This window comes from Anabas testudineus, chromosome 12 (assembly GCF_900324465.2).
Source record: "Anabas testudineus chromosome 12, fAnaTes1.2, whole genome shotgun sequence".
Classification (NCBI taxonomy): domain Eukaryota; kingdom Metazoa; phylum Chordata; class Actinopteri; order Anabantiformes; family Anabantidae; genus Anabas; species Anabas testudineus.
In genome coordinates this window covers 1,724,070-1,745,092 of record NC_046621.1, presented here as the reverse complement: position 1 = coordinate 1,745,092, position 21,023 = coordinate 1,724,070, and the positions used below count along the sequence as shown (strand labels likewise).

At 41.0% G+C, this 21,023-nt stretch overlaps 3 protein-coding genes across 3 annotated transcripts; 1 reads left to right on the top strand and 2 right to left on the bottom strand.

Annotated features, from left to right (window-relative positions):
* Window positions 1–819: 819 nt before the first annotated feature.
* eif2b1 (eukaryotic translation initiation factor 2B, subunit 1 alpha) lies at window positions 820–11,590 on the top strand. The gene is made up of 9 exons (XM_026355165.1): window positions 820–1,185; window positions 1,273–1,374; window positions 1,979–2,115; window positions 2,621–2,737; window positions 10,378–10,490; window positions 10,582–10,650; window positions 10,734–10,809; window positions 11,197–11,322; window positions 11,398–11,590. Exons 1-9 carry the CDS (start codon window positions 1,173–1,175, stop codon window positions 11,551–11,553), a joined length of 909 nt encoding a protein of 302 aa, XP_026210950.1. The 5' UTR covers window positions 820–1,172; the 3' UTR covers window positions 11,554–11,590.
* Window positions 11,591–11,593: 3 nt separating this feature from the next.
* On the bottom strand, window positions 11,594–15,692 carry ddx55 (DEAD (Asp-Glu-Ala-Asp) box polypeptide 55). The gene is made up of 14 exons (XM_026355164.1): window positions 15,486–15,692; window positions 15,121–15,171; window positions 14,603–14,689; window positions 14,360–14,451; window positions 14,178–14,240; window positions 13,782–13,931; window positions 13,427–13,616; window positions 13,263–13,345; window positions 13,038–13,169; window positions 12,864–12,956; window positions 12,597–12,711; window positions 12,248–12,416; window positions 11,878–12,164; window positions 11,594–11,793 (listed from the first exon to the last, which is right to left on the bottom strand). The coding sequence occupies exons 1-14, from the start codon at window positions 15,591–15,593 to the stop codon at window positions 11,620–11,622; spliced, it is 1,794 nt and encodes a 597-aa protein (XP_026210949.1). The 5' UTR covers window positions 15,594–15,692; the 3' UTR covers window positions 11,594–11,619.
* A 627-nt stretch (window positions 15,693–16,319) lies between these two features.
* tmed2 (transmembrane p24 trafficking protein 2) lies at window positions 16,320–20,341 on the bottom strand. The gene is given in 5 exon segments (XM_026356419.1): window positions 16,320–17,629; window positions 17,632–17,727; window positions 17,819–17,926; window positions 19,275–19,467; window positions 19,994–20,341. Coding segments are annotated over 5 exon segments (603 nt in total). The 5' UTR covers window positions 20,174–20,341; the 3' UTR covers window positions 16,320–17,603.
* Between the last annotated feature and the right edge of the window lie 682 nt (window positions 20,342–21,023).

The window sequence follows — 21,023 nt, the reverse complement described above, 5'->3', positions numbered from 1 at the left end:
ATTACAAAATACTTTAAGTGTAAAAGTAAAAGTACTCACTTGAAGAATGGCTTATTTCATATGAGTGATATATGTGATTGTTATAATTTCATTGGTGAAGTCTCTGATCATATGACATTATCTATTAACACATTATAGTTTGCATTAAGAATCTCCATCTGCAAAGGAACAAATAAATGTAGTGTATTTTTATTTTATTTTATCTTTTTATCTTTTATCTCTTTTAGAAGAACGGAGCACTGAGGAGCAACAAAACTGTTTTTTAGCTGAATGCAGATGTAAATTTCAAACGTATTAACAGACTTTAGTAAGATTTGTTGTAAATATTTCTAGTTGCCAGGTAATTAATAGTTTATTTGTTGTTCGTGTCCCCAGCATCTGTTGGATTGTTCACTAAAAATAAAAAGATGTATTTGTATGTAACAGCATGGTGCTGGTATACAGAAGTTTATTTTGTAATAACTTTTCCAAAATCGTGTTTTGTTTTATTTTATTGGATTTAATATTGCAGTATTTTAAAGTAGTTTAAATGAACCTAGAGAAAACACAGAAACAGAGCATGACCATGTTCTTATATATAAATATAAATATATATATATATATATATATATATATATATATATATATATATATATATATATATATATATATATATATATATATTCATTTCATGTTTAGTCAACTAAAGTAATAAAATTCACAATTTAACCTAAAATTTTCATCGAATACCGAAGAAACGTTGTCACTTTTTCGACAGCACCTGAAGGGGCCGCGACGTTATTGGGGGAGAAAACGTCTTTCGTCATCTCTCTGCGACGCGTCAACGCGCAGGCTGGTGCAAGATGTGCTAATGTTGTGTCGATCCTGAAAACAAAACTTTTCAGCCACAAATCAAGAGGATTTTCTCCTGTGTGTGTTTTAAGCGTGGTCGTAATAGTTTATACCAACGTTTATTTTAATTTTGTGCATAATTTGATTAGAGACGCGGAGTCAGCAGCTCTGCGCGGAGGCATGTGTCCGAAAGTGTGAAGTGACTGAAATAACGGAGTAAACATCAAACATCAGAGATCAGAGGTCAGAGATCAGACATCAGACATCAGAGATCAGAGTTGTTCACTGGTTTGTTTTAGCGTTAAAACCTTCGACTGTCAGAACATCGTGTGGGTTTCAGGATGAATGAGGAAGGTAAGGTGTTAAAGCTTCCAGTGTCAGGTCATATTCTGTGTGAAGCAGCTCAGATATTAACCTCTACTTCACTGTGGCCCGGAGCAGAGCTGGTCGAGTACTTCAGAGCCCAGATGAGGAAAGACCCGGACATGGCCTCAGCTGTGGCTGCCATCCGCACTCTGCTGGAGTTCCTCAAGAGAGACAAAGGTGGGTTCAGCCTCGGTATCATCACTCATAAAGGAAGGTGGAGACAGTTTCAGTAAGATCTAATCCTCTACAATGGTCCCATCATCTTTTGTCTTGGCCTCCACAATGCCTCAGTAACAGAACTTCAGGTTTCTGGTTACTGCCCACATCAGGTCTAAAACTCTGCCACAGATCTTAAGCAAAGCTGTTCAGCTCAGTGCTCTGCCCCCTCAGCAGCCTCAACCCCAGTATTAAAAACCAGCTATAGACAGAGCTGCAGTTAGAAACTGAAACTATCTCCTCACAGGACTTAGTTTACATCTTCACCCTGACTGAGATGTTCGTTGTTTGGGATAAAACTAATGTCATAATATAAAGATGTAGAACTTCATGGTAAATGCTGGTCTGACATTGAGTCAGTTGCTATATAATTATATAAATTCTACCTTTAGACAATATTACACCAAAATATAGTTTAGTGTTAACACATTTTTAAATGTGCTGTTGGATAAAGTGGATCAGCACAGGAACCAATCATAGCAACAAGTCAGTGAATTAAAATGCTGAAACATAATGAACTAGCTGCTCGGGTCTCAGGTCTGACAGGTTGTCCCTGCCCCTCCAGGTGAAACTATCCTGGGCCTGAGGGAGAGCCTGACGTGGGCCACAGACTGCCTGACAGGAGTGGACTCCTCTGTGGCCGTGTCCTCAGGCGGAGAGCTGTTCCTGCGCTTCATAAGCCTCACGTCACTGGAGCACCAGGTGGGTTACCTGCTGTGGACGCAGCCATGGCAACTGTTTCACACACGAATGAATCAATAATCCAAGAATACAACAAATCTGCAGTACTTTTACCTTTTGTACTGCAAAATGAGTTTTAGTGGTCTGTAGACTCAAACGTTCATGTTGTCCAACTGTGTGTAAAATCCTCAGATTAATGAACAGATAAATCACCTCCTTACTTTTATACCCAAAGTAAATTTTCAAGAACTTCAACTACTGTGCATGTATTAGTGTAGAGTATTGCACATACTGTATTGTTTGAAGTGAGCAAAGACCGTAGACAAGTTGAGAAGTTACTTGCACTTTTAATTCTGTTTTGAGCAGCAGGTTTTGTGGTTTTCTTGTGTTTACCTCCAAACAGTTTACAATAAAATATTAGTTTCAAGGTGCCAATATTTAATTGGAACAGTAGTATAACTTTATTGAGGAGTGAAGGGGTCGGTTGGTGGATTTTTTAAAACTCTGACCTCTGTTGTTCTGTCAGGATTTGTCTCGCTGTAAGAAAGTGATGGAGGAGAGAGGAGAACTTTTTCTAGAGAAAATCTCAATGTCGAGGACCAAGGTCGCTAAACTCTGTCACACCTTCATCAAAGACGGCGCCGTGAGTCCAGCATTTGTTCAACATCTTATTCACTATTCTTTGTACATTCTGTAGTAGAAAATTTTCCTCTTCCTCTAAATATTGCTCAATCTTAGTAGACTTCAAGGAAGGACTCAGTGTGATGAACCATCTCAGTTTAATGCGTACATGCCGGCATGGAGAAAACACCACAATCATGTATGTCTTCTGCTCTACCTCTCTCTAACCCTCATACTTATACTTCTCAGGGCCACCTCCAGATAACATTCCTAAGGCACTAAGTATATGTGAACCATAATGAAGACATAAATTTCTTCTGCATATAGGCTGAATGTTTATACCATAAATTCCCCACTACAAGTCTGTTTTTTCACTCATGACCTTGTAACCCAGAACTCCTCTCCTACCCATGTCCTATCTATGAACCCTTGTCCTGTCTGGTATCTCCTATCATCTTTCACACTGAAGTTGCTCTTTTTCTCCTACATTTCCTCCCTTTTGACACAAAGTGTCAACACAAAGAGCAACTTCCACCTAACACATGCAAGTAACCATACAGCTTATAATGAAATAAGAATGAACAAAAAATATAAATGAACAGAAAATAATACACAAAATATAGTGATACAATATAATGATCAAAATAACATAAACCCAAGGTAAAAACAAAAAAAACTTAGCATTCATTCCTCTATGTCACTTTCACTAAATGGGTTTCCCATCAGTGTGGTCAAATAGTTTCTCTTTTGTCGTAAGAGATTCTTTCTTTTTGGTGTTGTACTGTCTCTTGTTCCTGGTGACATGGCTCTGTCACTTCTTCCCTCTGGTGTCCTGATTTCATCTCTCAATGCAACATTTGGTGCAGATGTGTAGTAGTTACTGTCCTTTCCTTGATGGTCTTGTCGTTCCCTTTGAATGATAACCCCCATTGTTATCATACCGATGACGAAAACTGCTGTCACGATCCTCCAGCACAGCCTCCTTTCAGCTCCCGGCCACCATCGTGTTCGAGGCATCGTTTGGAAATGGTTTGCAGTGAGATGCATGAATCCACGTATCTCTCTCTGCCACCCGGACTGCAGTTGGCGTGGTCAGCAACACTTGATATGGTCCTCTCCACCGAGGCTGGTGCCAGTGCTTCCTTCTCAGGTCTTTCACTACAATCCAGTCCCCTGGCTGGATGTTGTGGAGTTGCCCCACTGCAGGCTCAGGAAGGGCAGCTTTGACCTTAGGAAATATAAGCTTTAGAGCACGGTTTAGAGCACAACAGTAGTTTACCATCTCATCATCCATGCCTGCCAAAGTCAACCTATTTTGGGGAAACGGTGTATTAGTCATTCTCATAGGTCGACCAGTGAGTATTTCATATGGAGAGAGTCCTGTTGCTTTATGTGGGCGACCCCTCATAAACATTAATGCCAAGGGTAAAACTTTAACCCACGATAACTGCGTTTCAGCCATCAGTTTTGTCAGTTTGGTTTTAAGAGTCTGATTTGCTCTTTCTACTGCACCACCACTAGCTGGATGGTAGGCACAGTACGTTTTCAGATTTATCTGAAGACTTTCTGACAGGCTCTGTATGACATTATTTACAAAATGTGAGCCATTGTCACTGCTTAAACGTGAAGGTAGACCCCATCGAGGGATATACTCCCTAAGCAATGCCTTTGCTACTGAAATAGCTGATGCATTTTTACATGGAAAACATTCAATCCACTTTGAAAACATATCTATTATCACTAGGCAATATTTGTAGCCAGAACATGGTGTTAACTCAATGAAATCCATCATTAAATGCTCAAAAGGACCTTCAGGTTTTGGATGGGCTGAAAAAGACATCTCTTTAGTTCTACCAATGTTGTTAGTAGCACAAATTACACATTTCCTACAAAAATTATCAGCAAAAACCCAAAACCCTGGTGCATACCACAGTCTATTTACAATATCCATCATCCCCCCTTTTGACACATGATCAGGACCATGAGTCAACTTTGCGAAGAAAGGAAAAATGGATCTCGGTAGTACTGGGAGACCCTCTGGATTCACCCAGACACCTGAGGAAAGTTTTTTGCAACCCTTCCTTGTCCAAGAAGCTTGTTCACCAGCATCAGTCCCTGCTTGCAACAAAGAGACATCATTAAGGGAAAAAACATCATCCTGGACAGAAACAGGCACTTGCAGAATTGGGGAGACAGGAGAGAGCGATGCCGCTTTTGCAGCTGCATCTGCCACAGCATTCCCACGTGACACTGAATCTTTAGCATTTGTGTGCGCTTGACACTTACATACTGCTACTGATGCAGGAAGCAGTAATGTATTCAGAAGGTTAATAATGAGAATCCTATGAGCAATAGGTTTACCCGTAGAAGTTAGAAAACCTCGATTTTTCCACAAAGCATAGAAGTTATGACACACATTAAAAGCATATTGTGAATCAGTGTAAACTGTGATGTTTTTCCCTGCTCCTAGAATGAAAGCACGGGTTAAAGCAAACAATTCTGCAGCTTGAGCAGACAAATTAACAGGTAATCTGGCACTTTCAAGCACATCAATGTCACTACAGATAGCATAAGCAACACAAGGCGAGCCATCTGAAGGATTCCTCATTGCAGATCCATCTACAAAAAACACACAGTCAGGATTACACAAGGGTGTATCAAACAGCTTATCACGTGGAGTTGATGTCATTTCTACAACTTCCAAGCATGAATGTGGTTCTCCATCTTCAGCTGTAGGGAGTAAAGTTGACGGATTGAGAACAGTGCACCTTTTAAGAGTGACATGAGACATGGTTAGTAAGACATTTTGCCAATGCAATAGCCTCGCTGGTGAAAGATGAGCTGTTTTTGCTTGAAGAATAAGGGAGTGCACTGCATGTGGAACATGAACTATGAGAGGACACATAGCAACAATGTCTGTTGTAGCCAAGACAGCTTCAGTAGCAGCCGCTACTGCTCTCAAACATGCAACCATTCCTCTCTCTGTAGTTGAGAGGCGTTTGGAATAATAACCCACAGGTCTCTGTTTGTCACCATGGAGCTGCGTAAGAACAGCTGACATAAATCCATCACGTTCAGACACAAAAAGATTAAACGGTTTTGTATGGTTTGGGAGTCCTAAGCACGGTGTGCTTGCAAGAGCTTGTTTTAAGTCAGTAAAAGCAGTCTCTGCTTCTGTAGTCCAAGTCAGAATGTCAGTCATGGCCATATGTTTTCCCCCATATGTGATGTCATACAGGGGTTGGGAGATCTCCGCATAATTTTGAATCCATGGACGGCAATAGCCTACTAGACCTAAAAAAGACATCATTTGTTTTTTATTCTTTGGTTTTGGCACATCCAAAATTGCCTGGATGCGTTCAGGACCCAATTTGCGACCCTCCGGAGTTATAGTATGGCCAAGGTAGCGCACAGATTGCGAGACAAATTGTATTTTGTCTTTCGCAACCTTGTGGCCGTTTTCTGCCAGAAAACAAAGTAAAGACACAGTGTCAGTTTCACATGCATGCTTTGATGTTGAACATAGTAAGAGATCATCCACATAACTGATTAATGTACTCTTACACGGTGGCACCCAGTGTGAGAGATTTTCTGCCACCGCCATTGCAAACAAGGTGGGACTGGAAGAAAATCCCTGGGCTAGCCGCGTCCAAGTATAACGTTTACCATTGAAAGTGAAAGCAAACCAGAATTGTGAATCAGGATGAACAGGAATACTGAAATATGCATTTGCCAAATCAATAACAGAAAACCAACAGGCATTCCCTGGAACCTGACACATCAGTGTGGTTACATTCGGCACTGTTGGAGCCGGATGGTGAACTGCTTCATTCACAGCCCTAAGATCTTGAACTGGCCTCCAGCCCCCATTTGGTTTTTTTACAGGCAAGAGGGGAGTGTTGCATGGTGAATGGGGACATTCCACTATAGCACCTTTATCTAACAGTGATTGGATGACAGGAGCAATGCCTTCAACAGCTTCAGGACTCAGTGGATATTGTTGCTTACATGGTCTAAAACTAGATTTTGGCTGTACAACAACAGGAGTTGCACCCTTCATATCTCCAAAATCAAATTTGCTTGTAGCCCACAATTTGTCCGGTACTGATGAAAGCAGAGCTTCATCCTCTGATGTCAGTGTCATAAGTGTTGTGTCTGTTTCTGAACTATGAACTGCTGATAAGCAGATGGGATATAGACCCGCAGTTGCACATGTTACTTTAATTCCAGTAGGTTCACACTGAACCTCAAGACTTAATGCACACATGAGATCACGACCCATCAAGTTAACAGGAAAAACATCAGATATGAGGAATACATGCTCACCTATATAATCTCCAAAACAGACAGTTAAAGGCTCAGATAGTGGTTCAAATCCAGGAACCCCTGATGCTCCTATTGTTTTAAGATAATTTGTTGTTTTTGGAGCACTAGGAAATATTTTAGATTGAATCACAGAAATTTCTGCGCCTGAATCTACAAGGAACATCACACTTTTCCCTTGTATAGTGAGGTTTAATCTAGGTGGTGTTTTATAATTAGATGTCAACTGTAAATACTGACTATATGTAATAGTTGGGGTGTCATTAAGAACTGTGTCTGTAAGTGTGTCAACGTGCTGCTTACTGCTCTGACCTGCCCCCGCTGCTTCCTATTGCTGAGGTGCCTGGAATCCTGGTGCGTGAACTGCAATGCCCTGGGGAGGTGCGTATGGCCAAGATCCCTCTCTGTTGCTCTCTTCCTGTTGAGCATTTCCTCTGTTTGTGGGACAGACTCGGGACATGTGTCCAAAACCTCCACAGGTGTAACATCGCAGGTTACTCTGATTATCCATCTGGTTCCGTCCATGCAGCCTGTTATAAGGCCCTGACTGCCCTCTTCCTCTGTTTCTTCCTCTGGCACTGCTGTGTTGTATTGGTCTATGTCCAGGACTTTTCCCACTACCCTGCTGATAGAACATCAACTGAGCAGTTTGGAGTTTCTTTACCTGTTTGTTGTCACAGTCCACCTTGTTTCTCTCAGCATGTAAGACATGTGTCCACACAGTTGCCAAAGTCTCTGTTTCCCAGCCTACGCATGACATCATGACACGGCTCTTCAGATCAGGATGAAGACCATTCACCAGGGCAGTTTTCAGCAGATGACCATGTGCAGGATTACTTGGATCAATACCTGAATGAGCTGAGAAAATACTTTCCATACGGGTACGATAGTCAGTAGCTGACTCACCTTCCTTCTGCTTGGTGTTGTGAATCTCAGGCCAGCAGACTCTCAAAGGGAAGGCAACCTTCACAGCATCATACAGTGTGTCCATCATGGTGCTGAATGCTGGTGAACCCACAGGTGCAGTAGTGGACCAGTTAGCAGGTCTGATGTTGGCCCATCGAAGCTTGAAAAACCTGCGACACACAGCTTCCACTTCCTGTAATGTTGGGTTATACATAGCCAGTAATTGCTGCATTGCTGTGACCCATTTTTCCCACCAGTCTTTTGAGGATCAGGTAACTCCTCAGCCACTTCCTTCAGCTCGTCTGGTTGCCAAGGTCTGTAGACAAATACCTCTGGATCCCAGTTAGCTTGTGCTTGAGCATTTTGTGGCCTAGGTTGTGGATTAGGGAAAACCATCATAGGCAATTGACTGATTTCTTTTCTGTCACCCTGGCTCCTGAGCCAATATTCGAATGAGACTGCTAGAGGAGACAGAGGTTTACTAGTAGAATGAGACAAAGTGTTAGACTTTTTCTTTATCTGTACTTTAGATGCTTCTGGATTATTTAAAACAGTAGAGAGGTCAGGGTAGAGTTTCTCACTTTCCTCCTCCTCTTCTGAATCCTTCTCTGCATGGCCACTTGCAGAGGCTCCAGCCTGAGCCTGAGGAGAATGCATTCCTGATGGAGGAGGGGCACCTGGTGTGGAGACAGCATATGGAGGGGGCAGGACCCTATCTCTGTCCCTGCGTTTATGTTTATTCTTCTTTTTCTCCTCTATGCTTAACTCTTCCATTTTTAACATCACTCCAGCAGCAGTTTTTTCTGCCTTTATGTCTGCCTCTCTTTCCCATTTCTGGAAAACATGCCACTTTATATTACCTTTCCCTACTTTCTTTCCCTTCTTCTTCACTTCCTCTTCTTTCTCTTCTAATATTATTCTGCAACGTTTTAAACCATCTACACTTAATGTGCCTTGTAAAGGAAATACCCCTTTTGTGATATAGTGCCAAAGTGGAACATCCTCAACCACATCTTCTCCCCATTTATCTGCCATTAATTTAGCAGGGCCCGTAAGAGGATCAGATAATTTCTCTAATTTCCCCGTTTTGTTTCCCATGTTTCCTAGATTCACTTGGACTGGTGCTTAAACATTCAATGGGCTTATCAATCGCACACTATTTCATTCATTCACACTGATTTTCCCATCTCATCGTATGGTCAAATCTTATCACACATACACTAACTCTGGACGACTTCCCAGCCAGACAGTCTGTTACTGTCCTATTGAATGCACAAGATGCGCAAACTGGACACTGAAGACGTCGTCACAAAGCTTATTTTGTTATAACTTATTTCCAGTCACACGCCCATTTTATTCATGTGGGACCTAGACTGTTACACTGTTATAAAGCTATATGTCAGACTTCTTATTCAGGGTTTCTATACTTTAGGATTTGTTTTAATTTAATTTAATTTAATACTACACACGTTTATATCCATATAAACATGCATATATAGTCTCCTTTTTTCTTTTCCTTTTTCTTACAAAACTCAGTTCGGACCCCACTGGATCTACTACGAACAAAAACGATATTCTTTCCACACAGGATCCCAAGAATATCCCTCAATCAAGACCACAAAGGATTTACATGATTAGTTTCCACACAGTAATAGGCCTATCTGTCGTACCACACAGGATTTATCGACCATTTCAACACATAAATATCAGCAATCGGACCACACAGGATTTATCGACTTGCCTAACCTAGGTAATCACTATTAAAACAAATGGTTCATAACGCTGTACTCACTCAGTTTGGATGAAACATCTGCTGTCCGCTGCCTGTCCCAACGTCAGGTGGGAATCCAGTCCTCCGTTTGTCGGAGCGGAACTCTCCCTGGGCCCGCAGTAACCTTCAGTCTGGACTCAGGCGTTGATCAGCAGCATGTCCATCTTGGTGGGACCTCCAACATGTAGTAGAAAATTGTCCTCTTCCTCTAAATATTGTTAAATCTTAGTAGACTTCAAGGAATGACTCAGTGTGATGAACAATCTCAGTTTAATGCGCACATGCCGGCATGGAGAAAACACCACAATCATGTATGTCTTCTGCTCTACCTCTCTCTAACCCTCATACTTATACTTCTCAGGGCCACCTCCAGATAACATTCCTAAGGCACTAAGTATATGTGAACCATAATGAAGACATAAATTTCTTCTGCATATAGGCTGAATGTTTATACCATAAATTCCCCACTACAAGTCTGTTTTTTCACTCATGACCTTGTAACCCAGAACTCCTCTCCTACCCATGTCCTATCTATGAACCCTTGTCCTGTCTGGTATCTCCTATCATCTTTCACACTGAAGTTGCTCTTTTTCTCCTACAATTCAAGGAGCCAAGTGAGTGACTCATTTTTAACCCGCATCTTTAAAACGTTTCCCTGACAGAAAATCCTGACTCACTCGTACTCCAGAGTCGTGCTCAGGGTGCTGGAGAAAGCTGTAGCTGAGAAGAAACGCTTCTCTGTGTATGTGACTGAATCGCAGCCTGACTCAGCTGGGTGAGTGAGCCGCGTCACTAAATGTGGCCTTGTTTTTACTCTGAAGGGAAACACACCCGCTGAATCACAATTGTTTTCTGTCTTTGTTCAGGCGACAGATGGCAGAAGCTCTCAGAAAACTCAACGTCCCTGTAACCGTGGTGTTGGATGCAGCTGTGGGGTAAATAAAAATGTGTCTGATCAAGATTTTATCATGAAAGTTGCGTTGTCAGCTTTAACTCAATTCACGTGTCATGTTCACAGCTACGTCCTGGAGAAAGTAGACTTGGTGATCGTCGGTGCAGAGGGAGTTGTGGAGAGCGGAGGGATCATCAACAAGGTGTGTTTCAGGAAAAAGTCAGGGGCCTGATTCAAGTTATTATTTTTATTTTTATTTTTATTTTATTTGGGTGTTATTTGGATGTGATAAGACAGTGATGAAAAGATTGAAAAAGTCTCTATTACTCAGTCAGCAGCAGACAGACACAGGCAGTCAACATGGCGCAGCTTTTAGCAGCTAAAGAGCCAGAGATTTTCCTCAGGAGGTGGTGGAGACCAAAAACAGAGCAGAAAAGAGGAGGATATTCATGTAAATGAAACACTTTGAGATATGTTGACTTGTTTCCCGTTTGTTTCCACCGCTGTGTATGAATCAGGCTTTAAGAGCACAGAGTTAAATTAGAAGGACGTGTGTCCAGACCTTTAACCGGCACCTCTGACGTTGCAGATCGGCACTTACCAGACGGCAGTTTGTTCTAAAGCTCACAACAAGCCTTTCTATGTTGTGGCGGAGAGTTTCAAGTTTGTGCGTCTCTATCCGCTCAACCAGCAGGACGTACCGGATAAATTTAAGGTATGACACGGAGAGTCCATCTCTGTTCTAATTTTACTTTAAAGAACGACTTCATCCGTTTTCTTTCCCCCACAGTACAAAGCAGACACTCTGAAGACTGTACAGAACCTGTCAGACGAGCATCCGATGATTGATTACACACCTCCCTCCCTCATCACCCTCCTCTTCACCGACCTGGGAGTCCTCACCCCGTCTGCCGTCAGCGATGAGCTCATCAAGCTTTATTTATAAGTCATTATATATCTTAAATAAAGACATTCTAATACTTCTGGATTTCATTGAATACAGTTTGTTTAATCAGACGTCCTGTTCATTGCTGCTGTCGAGTGATGCTGCTTCTCTTTTTTGTTTCGCTCCTGCTGTTATCTGTTTCTCAAAGTCCTCCTCACTGATCTGTCCTTTCTTTAGTTTCTTCAGGAGGCGGGTGTCGTTCAGAAGCTCTTTCATGTCTTCATCGTCCACATCGGAGCCCTGCACACACACAAAGAGCCATGAGTAAATCTAGTCCTCCGAACCCTCTCTGCTGAGCTTTATCAGTACATTTAATGGAAATACCTCATCGTGCTTCCTCTTGGTCGCCACCTTTCTCCTGCGCTCTCTCTTGGTCTTCTGTTTGGACCAGGCCTTATTCCTGCTGAAGTTCTTTTTGGGGAGCAAAGGTCTGTCTTTCAGCTCGGCCAGCATCTTTTGTCTCTGCTTCTCCCTGTTCTTGTCCTTGTAGCGGATGGTGTCGGTGTCCATCGTCGTCTCGGTGAAGTCGGGGAACGTTTTCCCTCGTAGTTCAGGCATCTTTGGCAAACGAAGGAGGGCAAAGCCGCGAGCTAGGGAGGCAAAGTTTAGATCTAGACAAAAAAAGAAGCACAGACTGTTAGGACTTTATGCGTAAAAAAGAAGTGAGTCTGAAACGTCAATATTCTTTTTTCACCTTTAATTCTGAAGATGAGACTACATTCGTGTTTAGCGTAAGCCTGGACGTATGAGACGAAAGCCCTCATCCCTCTGTCGAACATGGCACGATCTGCCACAGCCATGGCCTTCACCTTAGGCAGCACATCCACAACATCAGCTACAGGGGGCATCTTCTGAAGGGGGCACTGAAGAAATCCACAACAGATGCTTTAATATCATCAACACAAGCCGAGTGAGAACTGTCCTAAAACAAGCATCATCCATAACAAGCTCGAATGGATCCTTTAAACCTTCAGGCAGGAGACGTTTCCACAGGGTCACAGTTTCTGATCTTTGAGAATCTGAATGAATTAAACCTCAATCACCTTTTGGTTGATAGATAAGAAATTCACGTAGGATTCCTCCATTGGCAGCAGAAAGACGAGGGCATTTCCTTGATTACCGATTCGTGCCGTGCGCCCACATCGATGCACGAAGGCACTGAGACAGAAACACGACAGTTTTAATTCATGTGCAGTTGATGCAGTATTTGATAAAACTGTTGAACTAAAACTGAACTTCCACATTTAAATCACACTGGATGGAAATAGTGTGACTGGCCAAATACTTATGGACCTGCACTGCTCACTCACCTGGCGCTGCTGGGAGGATCATACTGCAGCACCCAGTTCACATCAGGGATATCGATGCCTCTGGCCATCACGTCTGTGCACACCAAGATCCCACTGCAGCGTAATACACAGATACAACATTATACAAGTGTCACAGTTAAAACCAGATTTACTGTGCATGTGAATCATTTTCACCTTTTCTGGGCCCGAAAGTCGGCGAAGATCTTGTTCCTCTTGTTTTTCATCTTGCCGTGGATGCAGTGGACGGTGACTTTCTTAATAAGTGTCTCCAGCGCTCGACCAAAGTACTCCACACACGCACATGTGCTGATGATGAGACAGCAACAAGTTGTTCCATATCAACTCCAAACATGAACCACAAGCTTCACTTCAGGCCTATCTGCTGTCAAACCATCTTACCTAAAGAAAACCAGCTGCTTCTCATGCTTGTGTTGCCTTAAAAACGCCACCAGGTTGTTGAATTTGTCCTCAGATCTACACAGCTGAAATGAAAACCACGTTATATTCGTTTTGTACGTCGTTATATTTAAGGTTTTGAAGCGATTTATTCGACCCAGACTCACAGTGTAGTAGTTGGAGAGCCTAGAGGGGGTTTTCTGTGCGGAGGTGGCAGCCACGCCTTTCTCTTTGACTGTAATGCGCACTGGGTTCCTGAGGCCGGCTCTCACCAGCTTCTCCAGCTCCTGGGTCTGAGTGGCTGAAAACAAGCCCGTCCGCCTCTGTTTAGGCAGGTGGCTCAAGATGGTGTTGAGACTGGACACGGACACAGACTGTTAGATATGAACAGTGGTTTCACTTTAAATCCTAGTAATTCAGATAAAACAGCTATTTTACACACAGTAAAAGACTGAAGGGGTCCTGATACTTCCTGAAGCTTCTGTATTTACAAGGACATTGAGCAGAGTCCTGTTTTATTACCTGGCCTCGAAGCCCATGTCGAGCAGCCTATCAGCCTCGTCAAGAACCAGCACATCGAGACTCTTAACTGAGGCGGCCAAGTCCAGACCATCTGACTTCCTCCTGAACATGTCCTCCAGACGGCCGGGTGTCGCAATCACAATGTTTGCCCTGAAACACCGACACACAAATCTAAATCTTCTGCAGAGACTCTCTAAGGTGCGTCTTAGTGGTCCTGGGATTTCAGACTCCGTCCATTTAGGTTTCACCACCGTTCTTGGAGCATGTTACCTCCTTCTATCCTCCTGATCAAAAGGCTTTAACCTGGTCTCATTAAGTCTTTTCAGCAGCAGTTTTAAAGATCTGACCATAAGTAGACGATTGGATCACAGAGAACGAACTCTGGCCTTTACGTACCCTTGTTCCTTGAACTTCTCCACATCCTCTATGGGGTTGCTGCCACCAATCAGTAAAATCTGCCTGAAAGACAAACGGTTACAAATGTTGAAAGAACAATTCCCTCGATAATGTATTTTCATTATCAGCGTAAAACTTTTCATGCAGCACGACCAGAACTAGCTTCTTTTCTTTCTACTCACGTAAACTGTTGAAACCTCTGAAGGAACTTCTCAACGACTTCACTGATCTGAAGCGCCAGTTCTCTAGTTGGAGTGATCACCAGGGCCCCGACCTGCATGGAACGTTATTTAAAGCTCAACACAGCGTCCAAACTCAGACCTCTGCCAGTCTACTCTTTACACAGTTATAATAATCATTAGAGCTTCCTGAAAACTTTGACACCAACACTGTCAGGTAAAAGACATCATCATCATCATCATCACCTGCATCTTCTTCAGCTTTTCGTCTCTCTTCAGGAGCTGTTCTATAACAGGAATGACGAAAGCGAGAGTCTTTCCACTGCCAGTCACCTACAATCACATGAAATTCAGTGAACGACAAAGAAAATGCAGTTTGGAAATGAAAAATCATTTTAAAAAGCATAAAGCGTGTTGCTTCCACTTTTTAACATGAGTTACAGCTCATGAGTGGTTAATAAAACATTTACTGATGCTTTACAGACGACTTTTATAAAGAACAACGTTTGGTTTTTAAGTAAAATTATGAATCTGAGCATAATATTATACTTAAAACACCTTTTTAAGTTATTTTGATCATATTACATAATGATGCATATTAAGGCTGCATCTAAAGATATTTTTGATATAGATTAATTTGCTAATTCTTTAGATTTTTATTCCTGTCTTCAAATTTCTTATTTTGTCCAACTAACAGTCTAAAACCCAAAAGATTCCGTTTACATTCATTTGTGTCAAAGTACTTCGTTACTTTCCAAACTTACCGCTTCGGCAGCCACATCTTTGTTGCTCATGAACAGCGGGATACAAGCGGCCTAGAGAGAAAAATAACAGCAGTTATTAGAAATAACTAATAACAGCAGTTATTAGAAATAACTAATAACAGCAGTTATTAGAAATAACTAATACCAGCAGTTATTAGAAATAACTAATAACTGTAGTTATTAGAAATAACTAATAACAGCAGTTATTAGAAATAACTAATAACTGTAGTTATTAGAAATAACTAATAACAGCAGTTATTAGAAATAACTAATAACTGTAGTTATTAGAAATAACTACTGTAATAAAGAAATCCGTTGTTATATTTCGTTCCTCTGCTGCTGAGTAACGTTAGTGACCGTTTTACCTGTACAGGTGTCATGTGCGTGAATTTCAGCTCTTCGAGCGTTTGTAAAATCCCGTCGTTGAGTTTAACTGGTAAACTGTCCCATGTTCCCTCTGTTGTATTTTCCATTCTGGGAAAAACCAAAACATTAAGTTTATAGAGAAAGTTTAGAACCAGTGCTCGGCTCGTTTTCACTCCCCACGCTGCTCCTCTTTCCGGGTGCGCTGATGTTTACACGCCGGGTGGGAACCGAAGCGCTGTCGCCACCTTGGTTCCGGCTTGTCACAGTTTTACCCTCATGTTGTTCCTGGTGGAGTTTGAATACTTCATATTTTACAAGCTGCATAAATAATATAAATGAAAACTGTTCATCTGTAAAGGTAACAAATACACTGGGTGGAGTAAAACTACAATAACTACTACTAAATGTAGTAGAGTAAAAGTAGCAGTATGTCCAAGTACTGGTAATACTGAATACACCTGCTAAAGGATAACAACACTATGACACACATTTAAATATTTATTTCTATAATTTAAAACAGATTTTAAAGTAGACTTTAAATATTAAAAGTGACATTGTTTTAGTAAGAGATAAACAATTTACTATATGCTGATGTGTAGACTAATATAAAATAGATTATTATAAATATTATCATGTCCGTTTGTTTTGTCCCTGGTTGAGGTGAAGCTAATCTTCACTTTATTACATATATCCATTTTAATCTTTAACAATGTATCAGGAAAACTAAACTGTAGTTAAAATTTACTCTTAATTTGTTCATGATGCCACTGATTTGACTTTAAAGCACCACAAAGTCTTTTGGATCAACCTTTGTGTTTAGAAAGAAATCCAAGTAACTGTACAGAATATTGGCTTTATTATGAAACCTGGGGCATTTTCCACAGACAACCATTCTACATTTATACAGATCCATTTATCAGATTTTGTTGTAATCACAGGAAAAGGAGACTGTGTACAGAGCAGTTTACCTGCCTGAGCTCACCAAAGATAATTTTTAATACAAAACTGGAACTTATACAGTAACATGCAACCATTATGCAGCTTTGTGCTGGATGTGACGCTGCTGCCTCGGACGTTAACTTTTTACTTTGCATGGGGAAATGAAGCAGCAGCTGCATGTTGCTGGATATGCTCCAGAAAAACAAAACAAAAAAAACAAGCATTTTAAATTGTATACAATCGTATAATTTAAAACCCCCAAACCCAACAAAATAACTATAGTAGAAGCAACTAAAGCACACAGCAGTCATTAGGTGACCCCCCACCCACCCAGCCTCAATCAACATGTAACATGACTTTCAGTATTCCTCTACGTTTTCGAGTCTCACCCCGAACAGTTCACCGAGTCACGTCTCAGCTCTTCCAGGTCTTTCTAAGTTTTAAAAGTGTCTGAAAATTACATCAGTGTGAACGCTTAGGCCAAAAACAAACAGAACCCATTTGCCTGCTGAACCCTTTTCTGAACTACACACAGAGTCGAGCTATTTCCCTGCAAAGACGTCCACCGAAACCCACCCCCCTCCCCCAAAATGGATCACTTCAAATCAAGCTGTACGGTTTTCCTTAAAGACCAGCTGCAATGTAAATCCTTCAGGTATTTAGACACATTCATGAGGAGTGCAGTAAGTTGTTTGGGAGCATTAGCACGATGTACAGATATCACATATCTGCCTCAGCATCACAGACAATGAGCTAATGCACAGTTCTGCCATTTTTATCATTTGAAAGGGTGCAGTTTAAATCTTAATTAGGGCTATATTCTCCTGTGGTGACTCCACACATGACTACCCTTTACTTTAAATTAGTGGTACACACAGACTAGACTGCAGTGTCATGTAATTTGGACTTATCTGGAATTATTAAACAATATTGTACAAAAAAACTGTTAAAGAAAAACTAATGAAAATTAACATCCCAGAATCTTTTGGCCGTCCACTCCAAACATACATTAATTACATTTATAAAGTAGGAACTGAACAGGTGACAGGAGAACAAAACATCTGAGATCCAATCATATGTGGTCTTTACTCAAAACGACCAGTCTTGTTTCCAGGGTGTAAATAACTGTCTTGGTGTTGGAGCAAACAGTGAGGACACAGAGGGATCATTTCATCGCACTACACCACTCGTCGGACTTCAAAAACCTTTTTAGGTAGTAAATCTGTCCGAGCGTCATCGCCACCAGAACCAGAGCTTCGAAGAACGACCACAGCACCACTCTGCTGTTTGTGTTGTCGTTGACTAGAGGGAGGAGAAAAGGACAGTTTAGGAAGGTACAATAAATAAAAACGACTCATGTTTCCATTCCAGCTCTTATTAGACTGGGACTCACTTGCTCTGTGTATCCTTTCGCGGACCTCCATGTACTCCTGCTCATGCTTTACAGCAGTCATAGCCACTGCCAGCTCATTGATCATCTCCTCCAGCTTGTTTTGGTGGGCTGAAACCGGCAAAGGTTAATACATCAGTAACAAAGCACAAGCACAATATCATTATGGGTTGTTTATCACAGTGCATTAAGATTTAAACAAACCCCATTAACTCATCATCATACTCAGTCCTCCAGAGTAGGCCTGGCCTTCTCACAGTATGTGCCAGTTAAGTCAACAGTTTTTTTCTATGCACAAAGTTATTTTACATTAGTTTCTGTCATCTTCATGCAGAGCTCATTTTCCAATAATACTCTCAAATCACAGGACACATATCTGCTGTCTGTTCTAACTACCTGGAACAATATGCAGAGTAAAACTAAACATTTGGTATCACAGACCGAATTCAAGGTCACTGTAAAACACTATGGTGAATGGTCTTTTTTCATGCATAGGATCTTAAACACATGCATAACATTTTCACACTTGTGACGTATGTGTCGGGTGGCGCTGTTCCATCACCAGAGGTAGTAAGATAGTTTATACATGTTCCAGTGGTGGAAACTAAGTACATTTACTCAATATAATGTAAGGTATTTTACTTGAATATTTCAATTTAATGTTACTTTTACTTAAACTTCCCTACAGTTTAGAGGGAAACATTTTACTTTTTAATCCACTACATTTATATTAAAGCTTTAGTTTCTTTGCAGATTCTCAATAAACATCGAATGTAATGTAATAAATGCTGATGGGTTATTGTATATTAACCAGCTGTCAGTACATAATGTGTTTAAAATAACCTCCACCTTTACCAGCTACAACATGCAGATGTTGCCTTTTATATTTTAAAGCATCAATAATTATAATAATTATGTGTAAAGAGTATAGTATATAATGTTGAGTATTAGATTATGATAATAATTTAGAACTACTTTTGATATGTATTCACTTTTACTAGTTTTTAATGAAAGAGTTGTTCCTTTTATTTCAGTTATTACTTGAAAATGTGAGTTCTTCCACCACTGACATGTTCTCACTGTGCAAACGGTCAAACCATTCAAAAACACCACAGCCTTTCGTCTAATACTGTATATTATTAGTTTACACTTCAGAAACACTGGTTAGAGAAAACTCTGCAGTGCATTTCAAACTCATAAGTCACAGCCTGGCCTGTGCCCTACCATCCCAGCTCTCTCCACCTACAAAGAGGAAACAAGTGTCCAAAAATAAAGTCAAACAATAGCAAACCAACACAATTAATGAAACTAGATCAATAATAGATGAAAAAATGGTTTGTTATCTGCACAAACCTTCTGGAAAACAGCTCGTAAGGATGTGAGATGTGGAATTTTCTGATTTCTTATGTAAACACAGACATACGGTACGTCTTAACACACTCATACACCCTCTGTATACCTTCTGTTTCCATGTCTTGGCCTTTAGGTGCCTCCCCGATATCGATCGTGAACATGACAATCTTGGGTGTCATGGTCGACATCTTATTGCTGAAGCAGAACTTGTAGGTTCCATCCATGTGTGCTGCCACTGAGTATTTCCCACTGGACTCTCTGTCACCTTTGTAGATCTGTTTCCCATCAGGTCCTGTTATCTGGAAGAGAAAGAACATTAAACAGCATTAAAATCATGAGGGACTGTTGGCGACATATGGTAGCGACATGTGTGAACATAAAACACTTAACAGTAAATGTTAAAGCACAGTAATGCTTCCACTGAAAACAGCTCTATTTGATATTGTTGATATTTAGTTTATTTAGTTGTATTAGATGTTTAAACACCTTATTGATTATATAGTTAGCAGCTTAGCCGACAATGCTAGCGCTTCCTGTATGGTTATATATAAATGATTCAATAATCAGTGCCACATCCTTTATAAAATAAAGCTGATGTAGTGATGTATCCACAATGTTTAAATCCAGAAATTAAATGTTTAACAGTGAGTTAAACTCCTTAAATCCGTAGCTCTGGCATCTTAACTAGTTCCACTTGACGTTACGCAGGGATACGGCGTTAGCTACCTGCTAAACGTAGCACAGGCCTTAACGCACGTTAATGAGAATAAAACCTCACTACTCCGTGTTAAGTGGATAGTTTTCAATGTCAGTGCATTATCACACCTCAACGTCGATGTCCAGGAAGCCTCCCTCGGCGACCTCGAACATAAGGCCCATCTTGGTGCCGGAGTTGACCCGCTCGTAGAAGCACTCTTCGGCATGGGCGTCTATGCTAACGAAGTAGCCGGACGCAGTGGCAGAGAGGACGGCCAGCAACACAACCAGTTCCGACACGGTAAACATGTTTCTAATGCTTTATAGACAGCTTCTCACAGCGTATGATAATATAAACGAGTATCCTTGCTTCGGCGTATCCCACAGGAGTGCAGGATGTCGGCGTGTTTGAGTGAAATGTTGCGGGAGAGGAGCCGCACCAGCTCAGCTGCTGTGTACCGCTCTCTGACTGCCACGTACGGGCTTAAACGGCAGCCGGAGAGGGACAAACTTCAAGAGTGCGCGAAGGCTCAGGCTGAGGAATCAGACACCGGTTTATAGCTAATAGAATAAATATAATATAAATAGAAGAAAAACTGCTAATTCATAACTCTGATACATTACAGGTGTGGGGAAGGATTCAATTATTATTGATTTTTTAACATAATAACTTATATATAAACAGTGCAGTAGTGGTGTGTAGCCTGCTCGAGTACAGGCTGTCTTTCCTGTCTTTTTTTTTATTATTAAATTTTCTGTTTTACAAGTAATGAGGTACTTTACTTGAGTATTTACATGTTATATTACTTTTACCTTACTAAACTTCAGAGGGAAATATTATTTATTCCATATGTTGTATGACTTACTAGATGTTTTCATTTCTCATATTTGCCAGATCAGATTTTAAGCACATCTTTGTCTTGTTCTACTTATATCCCAACATCTGCAAGTGCCACAGCTACTATACATGTCACAAATATTTCTCTTAGCACAAGCTGCCTTTTTTACAAATCAACCGTGGTGGTCTTTTGTGGTCATTTGAGCAAAAAAGACAAGTTAAGATTAAGGGAAATAAGTATATAGGCTGAATTGCATTACTGTTTACATGCAAATAGCTGAATGTAAAATGTACAACCAGATAAGAAAGTGATTTCTCTGG

Coding starts and splice junctions, on each gene's coding strand:
- eif2b1 (XM_026355165.1), top strand. Junction 1,375..1,978: donor GTTCCTCAAGAGAGACAAAG/GTGGGTTCAGCC, acceptor CTGCCCCTCCAG/GTGAAACTATCCTGGGCCTG. Junction 11,323..11,397: donor ACGTACCGGATAAATTTAAG/GTATGACACGGA, acceptor TTTCCCCCACAG/TACAAAGCAGACACTCTGAA.
- ddx55 (XM_026355164.1), bottom strand. CDS start 15,593: ATGGAAAATACAACAGAGGGAACATGGGACAGTTTACCAGTTAAACTC. Junction 13,346..13,426: donor GGCTCTCCAACTACTACACT/GTGAGTCTGGGT, acceptor TTTTCATTTCAG/CTGTGTAGATCTGAGGACAA. Junction 12,712..12,863: donor GATCCTCCCAGCAGCGCCAG/GTGAGTGAGCAG, acceptor TTTCTGTCTCAG/TGCCTTCGTGCATCGATGTG.